Source organism: Lampris incognitus, chromosome 18 (genome assembly GCF_029633865.1).
Source record: "Lampris incognitus isolate fLamInc1 chromosome 18, fLamInc1.hap2, whole genome shotgun sequence".
Classification (NCBI taxonomy): domain Eukaryota; kingdom Metazoa; phylum Chordata; class Actinopteri; order Lampriformes; family Lampridae; genus Lampris; species Lampris incognitus.
The window spans coordinates 13,185,617-13,203,095 of NC_079228.1; the positions used below are offsets into that span (position 1 = coordinate 13,185,617).

The 17,479-nt window shown below is 47.8% G+C and overlaps 2 protein-coding genes across 2 annotated transcripts in view; one reads left to right on the top strand and one right to left on the bottom strand.

Annotated features, from left to right (window-relative positions):
* The window catches only part of lpcat1 (lysophosphatidylcholine acyltransferase 1), a 29,801-nt gene extending 21,090 nt beyond the window's left edge, over positions 1–8,711 (bottom strand). The window contains exon 1 of the mRNA XM_056297966.1: positions 8,595–8,711. Within this exon, the coding sequence (XP_056153941.1) occupies positions 8,595–8,711 (117 nt within the window). The remainder of the gene's footprint in view (positions 1–8,594) is intronic.
* A 3,650-nt stretch (positions 8,712–12,361) lies between these two features.
* On the top strand, positions 12,362–14,956 carry ndufs6 (NADH:ubiquinone oxidoreductase subunit S6). The gene is made up of 4 exons (XM_056298235.1): positions 12,362–12,533; positions 12,697–12,750; positions 13,742–13,864; positions 14,799–14,956. Exons 1-4 carry the CDS (start codon positions 12,390–12,392, stop codon positions 14,865–14,867), a joined length of 390 nt encoding a protein of 129 aa, XP_056154210.1. The 5' UTR covers positions 12,362–12,389; the 3' UTR covers positions 14,868–14,956.
* The last annotated feature ends 2,523 nt before the right edge of the window (positions 14,957–17,479 follow it).

The following is a 17,479-nucleotide window of genomic DNA, read 5'->3' on the forward strand; positions in this document are numbered from 1 at the left end:
ACCCAAACGGATACCCGGTTCTTGCAAGTTTGAAACTGACTCAATGTTCGTACCAACTCTGCAACAGACCACCCCACCACAGAGACCACCTGGTTTCCACTTCCGGTGTTGAAAGATGGCGGCGCAAATTCCTGTTTGCAGCGGCCTCACCTAGTACCGTCCATGCAGTGTCTTTGTCCACGTCTAAGCTTTGTCTTCGTTTGATGGCTGGGAGAGCTGGTGCTGGATCGGCTGGGAGAGCTTGGTCTGCAGCGTCCTGTGGGCCCAGGGACCACGGCCCTGCCTGGAGCTGTGCCCAAAGAGGTAACACCGAGGGCGGTCTGACAGGATGTGGAAGCGGGGCAGGCTAAGCTAACTGCTAGCCCATGCAGACCGAAAGTTCTGATAACACTGAGGGCGGTCTGGCGGCGGCCCCGCCTGGCCTTGACTGCGTTTTTAGTGTCGTTATGTGGAGTGCGGGGAGGTGTGTTGAAGGTATCTGGCTGGGAGAGCTGGTGTTGGATCGGCTGCGGGAGCCTGGTCTGCTGCGTCCTGTGGGCCCAAGGACCACGGCCCTGACCGGAGCTGCACCCGAGGAGCAAACACCGAGGGCAGTCCGACGGGATGCGGAAGCGGGGCAGGCTATGCTAACTGCTAGCCCACGCAGACCGGCAGTTCAGCCAGTCATCCTGGCTGGCGTTCGTTCTCCTGGACAGTGATTTTTAGATATAGTATGTGTTAGTTCAGATATATGTGTTCTTGTAGTTCTTGGATGTGCGTTTTGCCGTTGTGTTGCACTGCTGTGGGCTGGGGGAAATGACGTTTCATTTCATGTGTGCAAGTGCATGAAATGAAATGACAAAGTGTTTTTGATTTCTAACTCTGAATGACAAACAAAGGGTTTCTGGTTCTGATTCTGGGCAGAAAGATGTGGGTTTCCCAGACGGATGACACGTCACTTTACATTCATCCATCTCTGACCAGGGATGCTCTCCAGTATCACATGTGGGGACTAGAGCCTAGTCGATGAAGACTTTCTTCAAACACTTTAATTAGAACTGGACGGTGAGGAGTGTTAAAAAAAAAGCTGGGGGGGGGGGGTCGATATTAACCACAGGGCCAGGTGCCGGATTCAATAGCAGGATGTTGCAGTTTGGCCTAAACCCATAAGGTACAAGTTAATTGGTTAACTTGTACCATATGGGTTTAGGTTGAACCCATATGGTACAAGTTAATTGGTTAAGCCACCAGGACACTTCTCACTGAAGCATTAAAGCTTAGCAAAGCCCAGGTCCTTACAGTGAGACGTCAGCTGACCGCCCTGTCATGCCTCCTCTCTTTCTCAGTAATGAGGGAGGCATGGCTGGCCGGGGTGGGTGTGTGTGTGTGTGTGTGTGTGTGTGTGTGTGTTTGTTCCTACTAATGGGGTCACAAAGTCCCGCCCAGCGCGTTAATTTCTGACTGCATGACATCGTAACACCCCCTCCCCCTCCTCCCCCCATACTTACATATACATGCTCCATTGCTCCACACCATCCACCACCCATCTAAATCTCTACCCCCCCCCCATTTCATTGCACTCTCTCATCCCTTCCTCAGCCCTCCCCCTCCTGCCTTGCAGTGATCTCCAATCCCAGAGGAATGAGGAATTCATATCTCCAACCATCCATCCATCCATCCATCCATCCATCCACCCACCCATCTCGCACTTAAAGTATATGCAGTTAAGCTGCACATTTATCCATCACGTGTGTCTCTCTCTCCATTCCCACTTCACAATTATGCATCTTCATGGAATATTAACCCCCCCCCACCCCCACCTCTGTCTTTTCTCTCTCTCTCTCTCTCTCTCTCTCTCTCTCTCTCTCTCTCTCTCTCTCTCTCTCTCTCTCTCTCTCTCTCTCTCTCTCAGCCCAGGTGCAGCCTGCAGGACTAGATAAATAAATAAACAGTGACGGGGGTGATTTATGATGCTTCAACGCCTCCCCATCTTCTCCCTACCCCCCCCCCATCCATGACGGCACACAGTGGACTCATCCTTTAGTGATTCACTCCACCTGGGAGAAGCCACTGACATGTTCTTGTGTGTGTGTGTGTGTGTGTGTGTGTGTGTGTGTGTGTGTGTGGTTGAGCATAGGGTGATTTGCAGCCTTTTATGTGGGCATTAACCCATTAGTGGCTGGTGTCTTTTTAACTCTACTGTGAAAGAGTGAGCCGTTGAGCTGAGGTGACCGATTGCGCCGACCTGATCCAGTCTGGTACAAGAGCCGGGTGCTTGCATCTGGTCTGACACTTCAGGCGAGGGATGGAGAACCCCGGAAATGTCTTAAAGACGTCAAAGAAATGGAAGTGTCACAGTAGCAGCCATCTGTGAGACCGGTGCCAGGAGGTAACATCCAAGGACTTGGTAGGCAGAGTCCTAGTGTCTGAAATATTTAGGAGACTCTGGGGAACCACGACAGGCCCCATTGTCTACTGGCACACTAACGCATTAATGGGCGCACAAATCCCCTCTGCCTTTAACCGTTTCAGAGCTCGCAGGGCTGTTAAGGCATGGGAAAGCTTACAGGGGACATTTTCTCTAAGGTTAACACAAACATTAGGTGTGAAGACGCACACACAATTCACATTCTCACCTACTCGCCAACGCACATTAACATGCAAGTAAATAACATGCAAATATAATCACATCTGGCCCACACCACCAACGATGAACACACACACACACACACACACACACACACACACACACACACACACACACACACACACACACACACACATCCAGAGAGTGAGGCAGATGGGGGGAGGGCAAGAGGTGAGGGCCAGATGGAGAGTGGGCCTGCAGGGTGGCATGGTGCCTTAGGAAGCAATAGCTTTTATTTCGTTGGAGGGGTGATAACAACATCACCCACAAAACTGGAGCGGACCTCAATCTGCATCAAAGTAGGCTTGGATGTGGATGTTTACTGTGAACGGCGATGGGATGGGATGGGACGGGACGGGATGGGACGGGACGGGATGGGACAGGGTGCCCTGTTACCCGGTTGTTTTTCCCCACCCTCGATCAACTCAACTGCCCATCTCTTTCCAGATGAAATAGGAGAACAAACACACCGTCCAGCTTACTGTGGCTCTTTTAATCTTTGTGGAACTGCCACTGTTTACAACCCCCCCCCCTTCAAATTAACATCCCCACCATCAATGCACCCCCACCAGCACCATGACCTCCATCTCTCACTTACTTTCTCTCTTTCTATCAGTCAGGCTGCAAGAACCTCAGCAGTCCCGTGTGCAACACGGCCTTCTGGCACGGCAGAATGGACCTGCTCCTGCGGTGAAAGACTACCCAGAGATGTGGACTAACTGCCCCGTGCTTTTCATTTGTTTTGTTTGATTCTTTGAGGACAGGTAGCGACACATACCTAATTCCACCCGGGGGAGCTAAGAAGCAAACACTTTCTCCCCTGCTGTTTCTGGTGAGACCGAGCAGCAGGAAGTAAGTCCACCAGGACAAGGCCTATGGGCTACTGGTTGCACCGCCCGCATAGATATGGGTACAAACACAGTTACCACACAGCCTCTCTCCTAAACAATTAAACCCTTGTTGTTGTTTTTTTCCATCCATCCATTATCTGAACCACTTATCCTGCTCTCGGGGTCGCGGGGATGCTGGAGCCTATCCCAGCAGTCATTGGGTGGCAGGCGGGGAGACACACTGGACAGGCCGCCAGGCCATCGCAGGGCTGATGCACACACACACACACACACACACACCCACACCCATTCATACCTAGGGACAGTTCAATACGGCCCAGTCACCTGACCTACATGTCTTTGGACTGTGGGAGGAAACCCACGCAGACACGGGGAGAACATGCAAACTCCACACAGAGGACGACCCGGGACGACCCACCAAGGTTGGACTACCAGGGCTCAAACCCAGAAACCCTGTCATATCATCATACCAAAATTTTGTTGTCTAAATTAATGATAATGAGAATCGCAACTTGATTGATTAATTGACTGAATTACCTAAAATTGCTCTTAAAATGAGGTCTGAATTACTTGAAGGAGTGTCATTTCAGTTAGTTCAGTTGTTATTACACTTTACATTACCAACGGTTCAAAGTGATGAACCTCAGGTAGCTCTCAAGTATGGTACTTTTGCATATGTAAGAAGATATGTATTGATATTGTATGAATTTCCATACGATTACCATGATTCTTTTTTATATATATATTGCCCAGCACTATGTGACAGCATAACAAGCTGACGGCTTAATAGGAGTCTATAACTGTACAACTGAGAACCCTTGGCAGATTATTTAAGGAAAATTCATTACATTTCCATGACCTAACCTTCCGTTCCAGTCTAATTTCTGGACCCCGAATAACGACGAATAACTGTCTGTGAGCTGGTGAGTTGGCAGAGGCGCCTCCGTGATGTTCACTGTTCAGCTATGTGTGACTCAGCAGGACAGGCCACTGCTATCCATTCACACTGCTGTAGGTCAAATTTGTTAGGAGCTAGCTTTTCAAGAGACGAACAAAGCCTTTCCAGGAAGACTAAGGGCCGGGACGGGGGGGGGATGTGCATTACAGAACATGCACGCGCCCACACACACACACACACACAGATGCATTTATGCACACATGCATGCATGCAAAGTGCACACACACACACACACCCCATCTACTCTTATGGCTCTAGAGCCGGTGGCATTTAGCGAAGCGATGTTATTCCCTCCACCCATAAGCAGATAAGGCACATGGTACAGTTTACCTCCGATCGGCCTGAGCGCTGCTTTGATCAGGCAGAGGAACAACACTTTAACAATCCACCATAAACACAAGTGGAGACAACTGAGGAATTTAAGACATCGGGAACACAGGGAAAAAAGGTCCATGTGCTGTGTTAAAGAAAGTCTTGCGGCGGTGAGGACATGGGAAACAAAACAACACCAGCCAAGGCCACACGTTTGAATGTGGAGGACACAAAACTGGAACACTGTCGTCTGAAGAGTTTAACGTGTGAAGCACTGCGGCGTGGAGGACTTGGCGCCATCATGAAGACCCGCTTCTTTTTTTGATTTTTCTCCCCAGTTCTATCCGGCCAATTACCCCGCTCTTCCGAGCCGTCCCGGTCGCTGCTCCACCCCCTCCGCCGATCCGGGGAGGGCTGCAGACTACCACACGCCTCCTCCCATACATGTGGAGTTGCCAGCCGCTTCTTTTCACCTGACAGTGAGGAGTTTCACCAGGGGGACGTAGCGCACGGGAGGATCACGCTATCCCCCCAGTTCCCCCCTCCCCCCCGAATAGGTGCCCCGACCGACCGGAGGAGGCGCTAGTGCAGTGACCTGGACCCATACCCACATCCAGCTTCCCACCCGCAGACACGGCCAACTGTGTCTGTAGGGACGCCCAACCAAGCCGGAGGTAACACGGGGATTCAAACAGGCGATCCCCGTGTTGGTAGGCTGCTACGCTACCCGGACGCCCGAGCCCTGAGATTTCTGCCTAAGGCGAAATGGGCTGCATTTTATACAGCGCTTTTCTAGCTGCAACAACAGCCACTCAAAACGCTTCACAATTATTCACACACACACACACACACACACACACACACACACACACACACACACACACACACACACACACACACACACACGGTGTCAACCATGCAAGGTGGCAACCAGCTCATCGGGACCAGTTAGGGGTTGGGTGTCTCGGTCAGGGGACACGGTGACATTTGTGTGCCAGGAGGAGCCGAGGATCAAACCAGCGACCCTGCAGTTCCCAGACGCCCCTCTCTACCTCCTGAGCCACTGCTGCATGGTGCTGAATGAAAGCAAGACTCCTCACAAATATGGAGGCTATGTGCCTGTACTTGAATGTGACTATTGTGCAATAGCTGCCCGTATCGTCGTGAATAGATAACCCATTTCCACGTCACACCGCTGTGGTGTAAGTGAATGCCCCCCTGGATCGCTGCCGTGGGCACCTGCTATACGTCTGTATGTATAGCGCACTGCGAGTTGTGACAACTGCAGACAAATTCCATGTAGCATACGTATTTGGCCAACAAAGCCTGATTGGCTTAACAGATAAACCCATAATGGTAGCACAGGGGAAGGGCATTTCCTCTGTTCGTGTGCATGTGCATGCACAGAGAATAGCCGCGCTGTCAGCAGACCGCGCTAATCGCCGAGCGTGAGAACGTGATCCGGTGATTGATAATGAGAGAGGACGTATTGGACGTCGATGTGGTGGAGAGAGAAACTCCATTGATTTCTGCAAGCTACTGAAGATGCCCGGGGAGACGGCAGGCATTCGCAATCAATCTGCAGCAGCGGCATCGGCGTGTCTCACCAGCCGCTGCACACGTTCGTCTCCGCTCGGAAAAACAACGGTCCTCGAACCCCGTGCCGAGGACCCGGGAAACCGCTCATATCCCAGCATCCTCTCGGCGAGTTTTGAGACCCGAGGCGCCATGAAAAGCCACTGTCCCCGAAGACCGGAGTTGAAAACCCTCTACAAGTCTGCAACCCGGCTTCTCGGTTTTCACTCCAGCCTGAATTTAAAGAGATGGAAAACACAGGAAGGTGTTGACCATGTACTGTATGAGAAAGTTGTGAGCATTTTTTTTTGTTTGCTTCACTGGTTCAATGCCACCGGGAGACGCTGTGCAGTCTGCTGGGCGAGGGATGTGCGAGTTCACCTCGGCTCAGGGCTGACAAACTCCTCCGACCGGTGTCACTCCTCAGCACGGGAGAGACACCCAACACGTGTAGGCAAGATGGCGGAAAGGGACAAACCAGTGACAAACGAAAGTGACAAATGAGTATGAATTAGGCTGATAATTTAGGAATAAAAAAATTAAAAAACAGTCGATGCAATAGCCTGTCATGCGTGTGCTGAGCAGACGTGACATCAGAACATTTACTCGAGCGATCTGGGTGGGAGACAAGTCGACGAAGGGGCAAGTCTGCTTGAAAACCGCCCTTCTGGGTCAGATATCTTAGACGCACGGGCTTTTTATTTTCAACCAGCCACACGAATCATTAGATTACATCAGTCGGTCTCCCTAGCTGCGTTTCCCCCCATGTGTTCACTGGTCCTGTAACACACCTGACTCAGTTAAGCAAGGTGTTGCTGAGCAGATGGGACTCAAACTGGGGTTGGGATGAGAACCCACTAGATGATCGACATCATGGAGCAAAGATGGAGCCCACCTCTCAACCACTGCTTTCCCAGATAGCATCCGGATGTGGGCCGCTTCAGGCAATGACGCGGCACTGACGGCCTTCTTCTGGCCCTGACAAAATGGATGTGAGCCTGAAGTGGCCCACATGTATAATAGCAAATATGGCCCAAATATGCCAAATCAAATGTGGGCCCTTTTTTTCTTGTTTTTTTGTGGCGAAGATGCGGTGCTCTGGGCAACATGTGATCTGGATGTGCCCCTGAAGTGGCCCGTGTGGTAAATGGTAAATATGGCCCAAATATCACAAAACAAATAGGGGCCACCTTTGGCAAATATGTGGCACATGCGGCATTGCTATGGCTTGGTTCTGGCCCACATCTGGCAAACAGGAGCGGACCGCCCAAGTGGCATCATTCCATGCGGTATGTGGGCCGGATGAAAGTGTCGGGCGTGGGACGGGTCCGGGCCACAGCAAGTTTGCCATCTGGGTTGGTTTTCATACCAGTCGTCACTGAGACCGCTGGTTTTCTACTCTGTCGGGTAGCTATGTTAACCTGCTGAGTCAGGTAGTCCACCCACTCAGGGTTTTTCTTTTTAAATATGACACAACAGGTGAACATGATTCATTCTCTGGAGAAAAAGAAAAAAAAACAGTATTGTGCAGGTTTCTGCCAGGAGACACACTTTTGCTTGCTAGCACAAGTGTATTTTGGTGTGCTGGTTAGCTGGACTGAACAGTCATGCGAGTGAGTGTGCATGATGAGCCTTGCCGAGCCATCAGCCTGGTTACCCACTCAGCTCTGTGTGAACACGTGCATGTTCAGACAAAAAAAAAGGCAGCTGGAATGAAGAGACACCGAGACAGACTATGCACGACATGTACATGCACCCCAAACAAACATGCCATGGCATTAAAAAAAACAATTTTTTTAGTCCAATTGTGCAAAGGCATGCAATACTTTCAACCGTTGAAGAAGTGCACATTTGAAAACCAAATGTGATATGCAAATGTGTCTTATCGGAATTTGAACCCTTTTTTTATGATGGCAGAGGGGATCCATCAGTTTCTGCACTGAGAGCATGGCCGCACAGCACACAACCTGAGGGTGAAATAACACAGCAAATATTTGTGATCTCTATCGCCCTGGTGTTAGGAGGCACACGTGTATTATTATTATTATTATTATTTGGTTATCTTGCAAACAGCTGGTAACCACTCGGCGTTTGGGGGCGCCGCCGGGGCGCACCGGGGGGGGGGCATGCCGCGGAAAACTCGCAGGGCTGGAGGAAAGCCGACTCCACAATTTCTACCTTGGGTCGTGTAGTTGGAATTACGTTACATGCAAGAAGCGAGACGCCCGACTGCGCCTTGATTTGTGGGAGGACGAGTCCTCCCGAGACTCACCCTGATTTTCTCCGCCAGGTTGAATTTCAGCTCGTGAACGAAGGGGTTTGGCAGGGGGGGATCCGACTCGGAGCCCTCTCCGTCTGCCCTGCAGGGCTGATTGGTTGACAACTTCATCGCCGGACAAGCTCGCGGACATGCAGAAACCCAACGGAATGAGAGTCTGACGACTTGACCGGAAGAGAGAGAGAGAGAGAGAGAGAGAGAGAGAGGGGGGGGGAGGGGGGGAGAGACCTGTAACGCCAACGGAGTTTGGTATTTCAATAGCGGCACGGTGTATTTCGCTGTCTTTGGGGTTTGCGACCCTTGTGACGGTAATATCCTTGCAGAGAAAACGATGTTTGGGCGGAGAGCGCTAATTGTGATCGTGCGCATGCGCAAAGGTGACCCACCCACCCATCCCCTAAATATACAAATTGGAGAGTCGGTGTGCTACGCTGAACTGCGTTTTCGGAAACTTCGGTCGACGCTTCCGTTCTGCGAAACATATTTAACGCTTGGCGAATTTCTTTTCTTTTCTTGTTTTTTGTTTAGCGATGTGCGCTTTGGGGTGCAGGTTCCTGACAGACACGCACGAGCTCAAATCTGATAAAGGGTCGAATGCGGCGGAACGTGTTCTGAAGATGCTGGGCTTGATATGTCCAGAATGCGGCGTCAGTCTGGCATTAAACTTCCTGCTCTAGTTCATCCCCCCCGTCTTCTTGTGGCGCATCCATTATCTGTGTGTGTGGGTGTTGGGGGGGGGGGGGCTTATACTGCGTGGCCCTGGGTGGGTCGCCCGACATGCTTTCACCCGAGTCCGATGAATTAAGCATAACAAAGTATATTTCTATCGGGGGTCATCTCAGTTAAAAGCCACACATACGGACGTGGGCTGCAGGGCGGCGTGATTAAGCCTGCAACGTGCTGGTGTGGTCTTGTCATCTGTCACACTGTGCTGTCGGAGGGACAGGGCACCAGACCCAGCAGAAAGTGCGGGTCTCGATTCCAGCCCATTCAACATTGAATGGGTGCACTCATCATCGCGTGATTTTTGGAAAGGAGTCAAATAACACCGGGTCTATTTACCACCCGGTGTTACAGCAAACAGTATTCTGACAGATTGAAGATGACCTAATTCTATAGGTTGAGCTATTTATGCTTGACAAACGACCTTATTGATTCACTCGATGCTCAATAATGTAATAATAATTGCCCCTTATTTGTCAGAGTTCAGAGAATTAGAATTGATGATTCAAAAATAAAAAGTGTGGAGTTTGAATGTATGTTTACCAAGTTCCTCTGTTTAAGCTGTATATGGTGAAGTGTAGGAGTAACTCTTAAGAGTGGCTTGCTGTTTTAAATGTTTAGCCTGTGGGGGGGGGGGGAGAAGCGTTTTGCTGTCAAACTTTTCAGGAGCGAACTTGAAAGGAGGGTCAACCTACGCCACCTGCTGGTTGCTTTCAGAGAAAAACCTTTCCAAATGTCGATTTTCCGTCGCTATTTTCCCGCAGGCGGATTTAAGAAGAAGACGAAAGAAAGCTCAAATATAAGTATAAATAAATTAAAAAGTATGAATATATATTCCTTTAGTGATCTAATTTGGAAAAAGGACTCATTAATCTTGACGAAAGCACTGCCACAAGTGACATTTGGTAGCACTCACTGCAGTCTATTTATAAAGAACATGTTCAATAACACTTATTTATGCACACTGGCTTTGAGGGAGCCGTGAGGTTACTCTGATCGTCATAGTTTTGGTTTGTTTCATGCAATGCAAGTGGCTGGACCAAATGTTTAGCAGATTCGGGATGAAGTCCTATGAAGAGAGGAGTTGGCTCTCTCAGGTGGTTCTTGATGAAGCTGCTCCGTCTTCAATTCTTGGACCACCAACAGGAAAAAGCCAGGGTGCATGGGGTCAATGCACTATGATACCGTTTATCATGGTACATACACCGATCAGCCAAAACATTAAAACCACTGACAGATAAGTAACAGTGATTATCTCGTTACAATGGCACCTGTCAAGGGGTGGGATATATTGGGCAGCAAGTGAAGTTATTGAAGTTGATGTGTTGGAAGCAGGGAAAATTGGCAAGCGTAAGGATCTGAGTGACTTTGATAAAGGCCAAATTGTGATGGCTGGACGACTGGGTCAGTGCATCTCCAAATTGGCAGGTCTTGTGGGGTGTTCTCTGTATGCAGTGGTCAGTACCTACCAAAAGTGGTCCAAGGAAGGACAACCGGTGAACCGGCGAAAGGGTCATGGATGGCCAAGGCTCACTGATGCACATGGGGAGCGAAGGCTAGTCCGTCTGGTCCGATCCCACAGAGGAGCTACTGTAGCTCAAATTGATGAAAAAGTTAATGCTGGCCATGATGGGCAGGTGTTAGATGTTATAGTATGGTTAAGTGATTGTGAGCATTAGGTTTTGTAAAGCCAAAACAGAAGAGAAGAATGGTCAGCCAAATAACTTTTATTTTCAGAACACATTTTAAGTAAATGAAGTTTGAACACTCAAAACAGGTTTCTAACACACGGACATTATACAATGTTATCCCTGCCTCTGCTTGTGTCTCGGATTTGTCTTGCAGAAGACAAACAAACGCCCCCTCCGTCGCACAATGAAACAGTCTTTGCAGCGTCTTTTCAGGGCGCTCTTGGTTTTCATCCCTGCACATGGCTGGAAACAAGGGAGATGCTGACATTGTCCCAGCAGGGACGCTTGACAAGGAGTAGAGGGTCCAGACAAAGAGAGCTGGATGGAGTTTACCCTAGCTGGGGACATGAGCAGTCTGCTGGGAGCTGTGGCGAGCATGGAGAGACATCTGCAAACATTGGTGGTTGGTGAAGATAATGTCAGGGGACTCCACGCCATGTGGACCAGCTGGCGTGTCAGGGAACTGGTTAGGTGTTTCAGCAGGAGGGGTGCCATGGCCTGCAGAAATACAAGCGGATTATTTTCCAAGAATCTCAACACATATACCTTGCGGTATTGCTGTCACTGTAATGTCAAGTCAATGTTATTTGTATAGCCCAGCATCACAAATTACTTTGTCTCAAGGGGCTTTACAGCAACACAACATCCTGTCCTTAGACCTTCTCATCAGATAAGGAACAACCCCCCCCCCCAAAAAAATCATGATATTTCAAGAATGAAATTGTGTCCCAAGGGCCAGGATGTACGTAAGCAATCTCCATCAACACTATCCGGAGCCTTTCCACTAACTGGTGTAAACGCAAACGATTTAAGCCGTGTGAAGACTCAACCCCATCCTCAGATAACTCTTGGTACGCAACATGACAGGGAGACAGGCGGGCGCGTTTCGAGGCCAAAGTCGAGAACGGCAAACAACCAGTGATATATTTCGTTTTATTACAGGCACGTCTCCCAACAGAATAATGCAAACAAACCTTTTAAGAAAATCCACGTACGTTTTACACAGGTGCGTCCCCTCGACAGTTCCTTTTATTCACCTCTACACAGTCCCGCTACGATTCCTCTTGCGTGCACACAACTGCTTCCGGTCTGAAACGCAAATGCGTCAGCACGTCACGTAACGTGACTCCGCGCGGTCCTAGCGCCGGTCATTTTTGTCCTTAATTTGCCCTGAAACCACACGCAGCAGGCTACTTGAAAAACAATGAAAGCGTTTTCAAAACACCATTTTAAAGTATGACTTAAGTCAGAGCTCTGCGTATGAAACTAAACGCGTTTATGAAACACTAACGACGCGCGTGGTTACGCGCAACTGTAACGGGGCTTGAGAGGCATCGTCGCGCAATGCACTCTGGGAAACCCGACCAGTGTAAACATGGCGGCTGTAGCGGGTCGGCTTCTGTCCTTCAGTAAGAATGTTAAGGTGCTGGTTTCGCCTCTGAGGGTGACCGCTGGACCAGCACACCGGTACAGCGTGGAGGTCTCCAGCACCGGCGAGGTGGTGACCCACACCGGCCAGGTAACGCGTTAGTCAGAGTCGCCGTCATGTTTATTGTTCATCACCTTTCCGGCGCTGCAAGGCCGCGTCACGATCTAGATAAACACGGAGCCGGGTCCAGCTGTCTGATGGTGTTGTGTTATCATTATGGTCGTATCATGTTTTTGTTTTTTTCTGCCCTCAGGTGTTTGATGAACATGATCCCAGGAGAGCCAGGTTCGTCGGCAGACAGAAAGAGGTATGTATGACACCTTCCATGCCACATTATCAGGTCGTCCCCATTTTGATAACGCGTTGCCCACTAGATAACAGCTGATGATGACTTGATGGTTAGCACTGTCGCCTCCCAGCAACAAGAGTCCTGGTTTGGTCCCCAGCTCGTCTGCGTGGAGTTTACGTGTTCTCTCTGGTTTTATAGGATTCCTCCCGCAGTCCAAACACATGCATGATAGATGAATTGGAGTCTCTAAAATGCCCATGAGTGTGAAGGGTGTGCGTGTGGGCCCTATGGACTAGTGACCTGTCTGTCAGAGTGTCTACCTGCCTTCCACTCAATGGCTGCTGGGATAGACTCCAGCCCCCCATGACCCAGAGTTGGATTAAGCAGAAATAGATGATGGATGGATTATATAGGTCAAATGTTGACTAAACAGGGTAACAAATAAATGTATGCACATAAAAATGTATGTTTCAGTTGTGCTGTTGCAACCCTGTGATAACAGGCATTCTCATTAGGAGAGAACGCATTGTTTATCTGCATGCAAGTGTTAGACGTTTTGCTTTAATATAAAAACTTATATTCCTTGTAAAATGTTACTAAAGACATGTGCAAAACCCTACAAGTGATCACTCCTTATTTTGACATGCCAACAAACCAATAAGCAGCTCATCCTTCAGTAAAACTATGTTTGTTGATGTAGTTCACTGCAAATGAATGCATCTGTGATGCATCGAAACATACTACTTGCCAACAAGTTTATTTTAAACACTGAATATTTGTCAGAGGAGCCCACTCAGTTTTCCTTGGGTATATCCTAAAAATAAGGAATGGGTGGCAGATAGCAAGGCTTTGGGTGGGCATTGACACATTAGCTGTTGCCCACCCTGTTAATACCCTTTGTAAAACATATGTTATCTGATCCCAATCAGATAAAATATTTTCTTATGTTATTTACAAGGAGTGAGACGCATCACTCAACTGTGTTGTTGCTTAATTGTTTTTGGTTTAGGTGAATAAGAATTTTGCCATTAACTTGGTGGCAGAGGAGCCAGTGTCTGACATCGAGGCAAGAGTGGTGTCTTGTGACGGGGGTGGAGGAGCCCTGGGTCACCCCAAAGTCTACATCAACCTGGTAGGGTCCAGTACTCATTAATTTGATATGTTCCATTATTTCTTTCATATAGTTAATGTCAGCACAGACGCACTAGAGGCATGCAAAGAAAACACACAAACGTATGTCATAATGGCCAACTTTGAAGTGGTGCTGACAAGAATTCGGTTATTTTGTCCCTGCATTGTACAGACTCAGTCATACGTTATCAGTATGAAAAATGAATAGAGTGCTGATGGTATACTGTACTCATAGTAAAACCCAGTTTGGATCTGGTACAATACTTTCAAATGGGTGAATCAGTACAATAGTAATTCACACAAATCCTCATATCATTACATAGCACTAATGATCTTGTATTATATCAATCAGTTCTCACTCACACACACACACACACACACACACACACACACACACACATGACATACTCTGGTGACTGAATGGTCAGGTAAAAGCCCTAGTTCACTGAAAGTGTTTGCATTGCTTATATCAACTCAGTTTCCATCAATAGCCTGGTTCTACTGGGATTTCTTTAATAGTGGGGTTCGCTTACTCTTGGAGAGATGTGACGCTTTGACCATAACCATTTCATCTCATCACATATTTAATCATCCCTTTATGTGTCTAGAGGACACCTTGGCCCAAAGAGTAAAATCGTTGGCTGCAAACATAGGACACTCTAATGCATTCATTCCTCTGAATCAACTTCCTCTGATCTTTTTTTGCACGGGAACACATGAAAAATCTGAATATAATGTGACTAAGGTAATGAGCAGACTCGAGATTTGTTATTCAGATTATGTTTCTAAACAAGCTGGTCTGTTTGTTGGTTGATTGATGGATTGATGGATTACATTGGCTGTAGTCCGAGCATGGTTTTCACTATACAAAGACTGGAGTGTTGGTGTGTTTTGACTGACGGCGTATTAATTTCTTATACTTTCTGTGTTATCAGGATAAAGACACCAGAGTGGGCACATGTGGCTACTGTGGATTACAGTTCAGGCAGAGCCATCATCACTGAGACGCTCCCCTCCGTTCTTCCTTGTCTGTGTAAATTGTAATTCTGTTTAATAAATTAAATCCACCCTTAACGTTTGTCTGGGTTCCTGTTTGGACCAAAACTTCAACAAAAATCAACATTTTGAAATGGCTGTTTTATTCAAATGTTACTGTGGGATTTCTTTTTTTTTTGAAACTTTCACGCAAGTTACATGTTAGCATTTTATCACTTTATCCATTTGTATTTTTTCCATGATTAAAGGATCGTACCTGGCATTTAGAGCAAGGAATTTGTTGACAACGCACACTTGTTTTGCAGTTTGTGTCATGTCTGAATTCATTAGTAATGATGCTGTTGCAGGGCTGGGAACTACCTGTTTGCTCCAAAGGGGATTCAGACAACTACACCGGCTGTTATTTTTGCAAATGAGTGAAGCTATTTGAACAATGTTACATTTTAAAATCAGAATTCTTGCAGCAGGTTGCAGTTTCCTCTGTGTCCGGGAGAGGTCAGCAATGTCTCAATAATGTTTTGACTCGTCTGTAAAACAAGTTATAATATGAAGTTATAGCCTATGCTATATGAGTATAACTCCTGCTAGAAAGGAGTTATACAAATAATGGTTAAATTCAGACAAGATGAATAGTGAGCATTAATCGATTTGTGCTAATAAGTCGAGATTGTTCAAACTGAAGCAAATTTACCCCCCCCACACACACACACACTTATCAAACATATCTGTGACACTGTGATGTCTTGGTGAAATGGAAATAGCATCAATACGTGTGGCTTTACTTTGCCGCTTGTCGTGTGTCGCTTGTGACGTCATCGCTTTGAGCCGGCTCCCCCGAACCAAACGGGCTACGTCAGGGGCCTTCTCCTCCGCTTGTGAGGCACGTCATCGAGAGGACTTTAAAATTCCTTGTGCGTCAGCCCCTCTCCTTCTCCCGGCTGCTCGGCGGAGTCGCGCCCTGCCAAGCCTGGAAGACATCAGGAGGAGGCCGCCTGATAAGACACAGCAGCGCGGAACAATACATGTTTGAAGAAGATCATATATATATATTTCATCAGCCTTATTCTCCATAGACTTCTGCATGCCAAATTGGCCCGGGATGAAGCTCCGGCTCCAGACAGCGCAAGCCTGTCCTGTCCCCTGTGATGCAGCCAGTGGAACCACATTTTCCACACCACGGAGCTCAGGTTGGGAAGACTAGTCAGGCTGATATAATTGGCTCTAGTGACTCCTGGATGAGGGGAGCGGCGGGGGTGGTGGTGTCGGTGGGGGGGGGGGGGCTTATGCTGCAGTTAACCTCATCTATAGTCAGGTTGGTTGGGGATGATTGAAGGGGAGAAATAAGGGAGGCGGGCGGGCGGCTGGGTCAGTGTCAGGGAGTTGAGAGGTTGGCTTTGTGGTCGGTATATTTTGAGGGATTGAAAGGCGGTGTGTGGGATATGGGGGAACGCTGGGAGCAAAAACCCCGGGGTGAAACTGAGCACATGGACCGCGCTGAATTAAACAGCGCCGTTTTCAATTGCTGCTTTCCCTTAGATGCGCCACACCCTGCAATAGATAGAGATGCAATACTCTATAACGTATTAATCGTCATGTAACTGCACATCATGGCGAAAATGCCTGGAGTCAGACTCGTCTAATTTAATAGAACGACCGGGATTTCACTCCATCCTGAAATGACCATGGGCGGTCAAAATGACCGCCGGCTTTTAAACTCTAGATAAATAGTCAAGATAAATCCCCAGTTGAGATATTAATGATTTGCATATGTTAGTATGTCTGTCAGGAAACCACTGACACCAAAATTAACATTTTAACAATTTTAATTCTATTTTTAAAGAATTTAAACTTCAGAGAGACACGGTCGAACTTGAATAGCAAAATTGAAAAAGTGAAAATATTACCTGAGAGAAAAAACGGAAAACACATATTGCTAATCTAACAAACGTAACAACGCCTATAAAACGTGAAATGTAAAAGAAAAAAGAAAAAAACTACTAGAACGACCGTGGGCAGTCATTTTGACCGCAATGTTTTTAATCTCTATATTCTGTCAAGATAAATACCCAGTTGAGATATTAATGCGTTAGTATGCCTGTTAGGAAACTAACTGACACCAAAATTAACATTTTAACAACTTTTAATACTGTTTTTCCTACAATTTAAAATGGCCGCTGTCCAACGGCTGTAAATACTGCAGCGCCTCGGTGGTAGTCATAGTGCGTCTGTAGCGGCGTCTGTACCCAGACATGTTGGACATAATTAAACATCAAGTTTAGACTATTTCTCTGCACTGGAGGACGCTAGTGTGTTTCTAGCACAGAGCGAGGAACTTCATGAAGGAAATGACGCCACCAACACGTCATAAACAGTGACATGATGCGCAAATTACAAAGCGGTCATTTTGACCGGTCATGGTCGTTTTTGGTAGATCTTATAACTTTTTTGTGCAACTGATTTAAAACTCATTTTAAATGCAAATATAGCGTCCGGATGGTGTGGTGGTCTATTCCTTTGTCTACCAACACGGGGATCGCTGGTTCGAATCCCCGCGTTACCTCCGGCTTGGTCGGGCGTCTCTACAGACACAATTGGCCGTGTCTGCGGGTGGGAAGCCGGA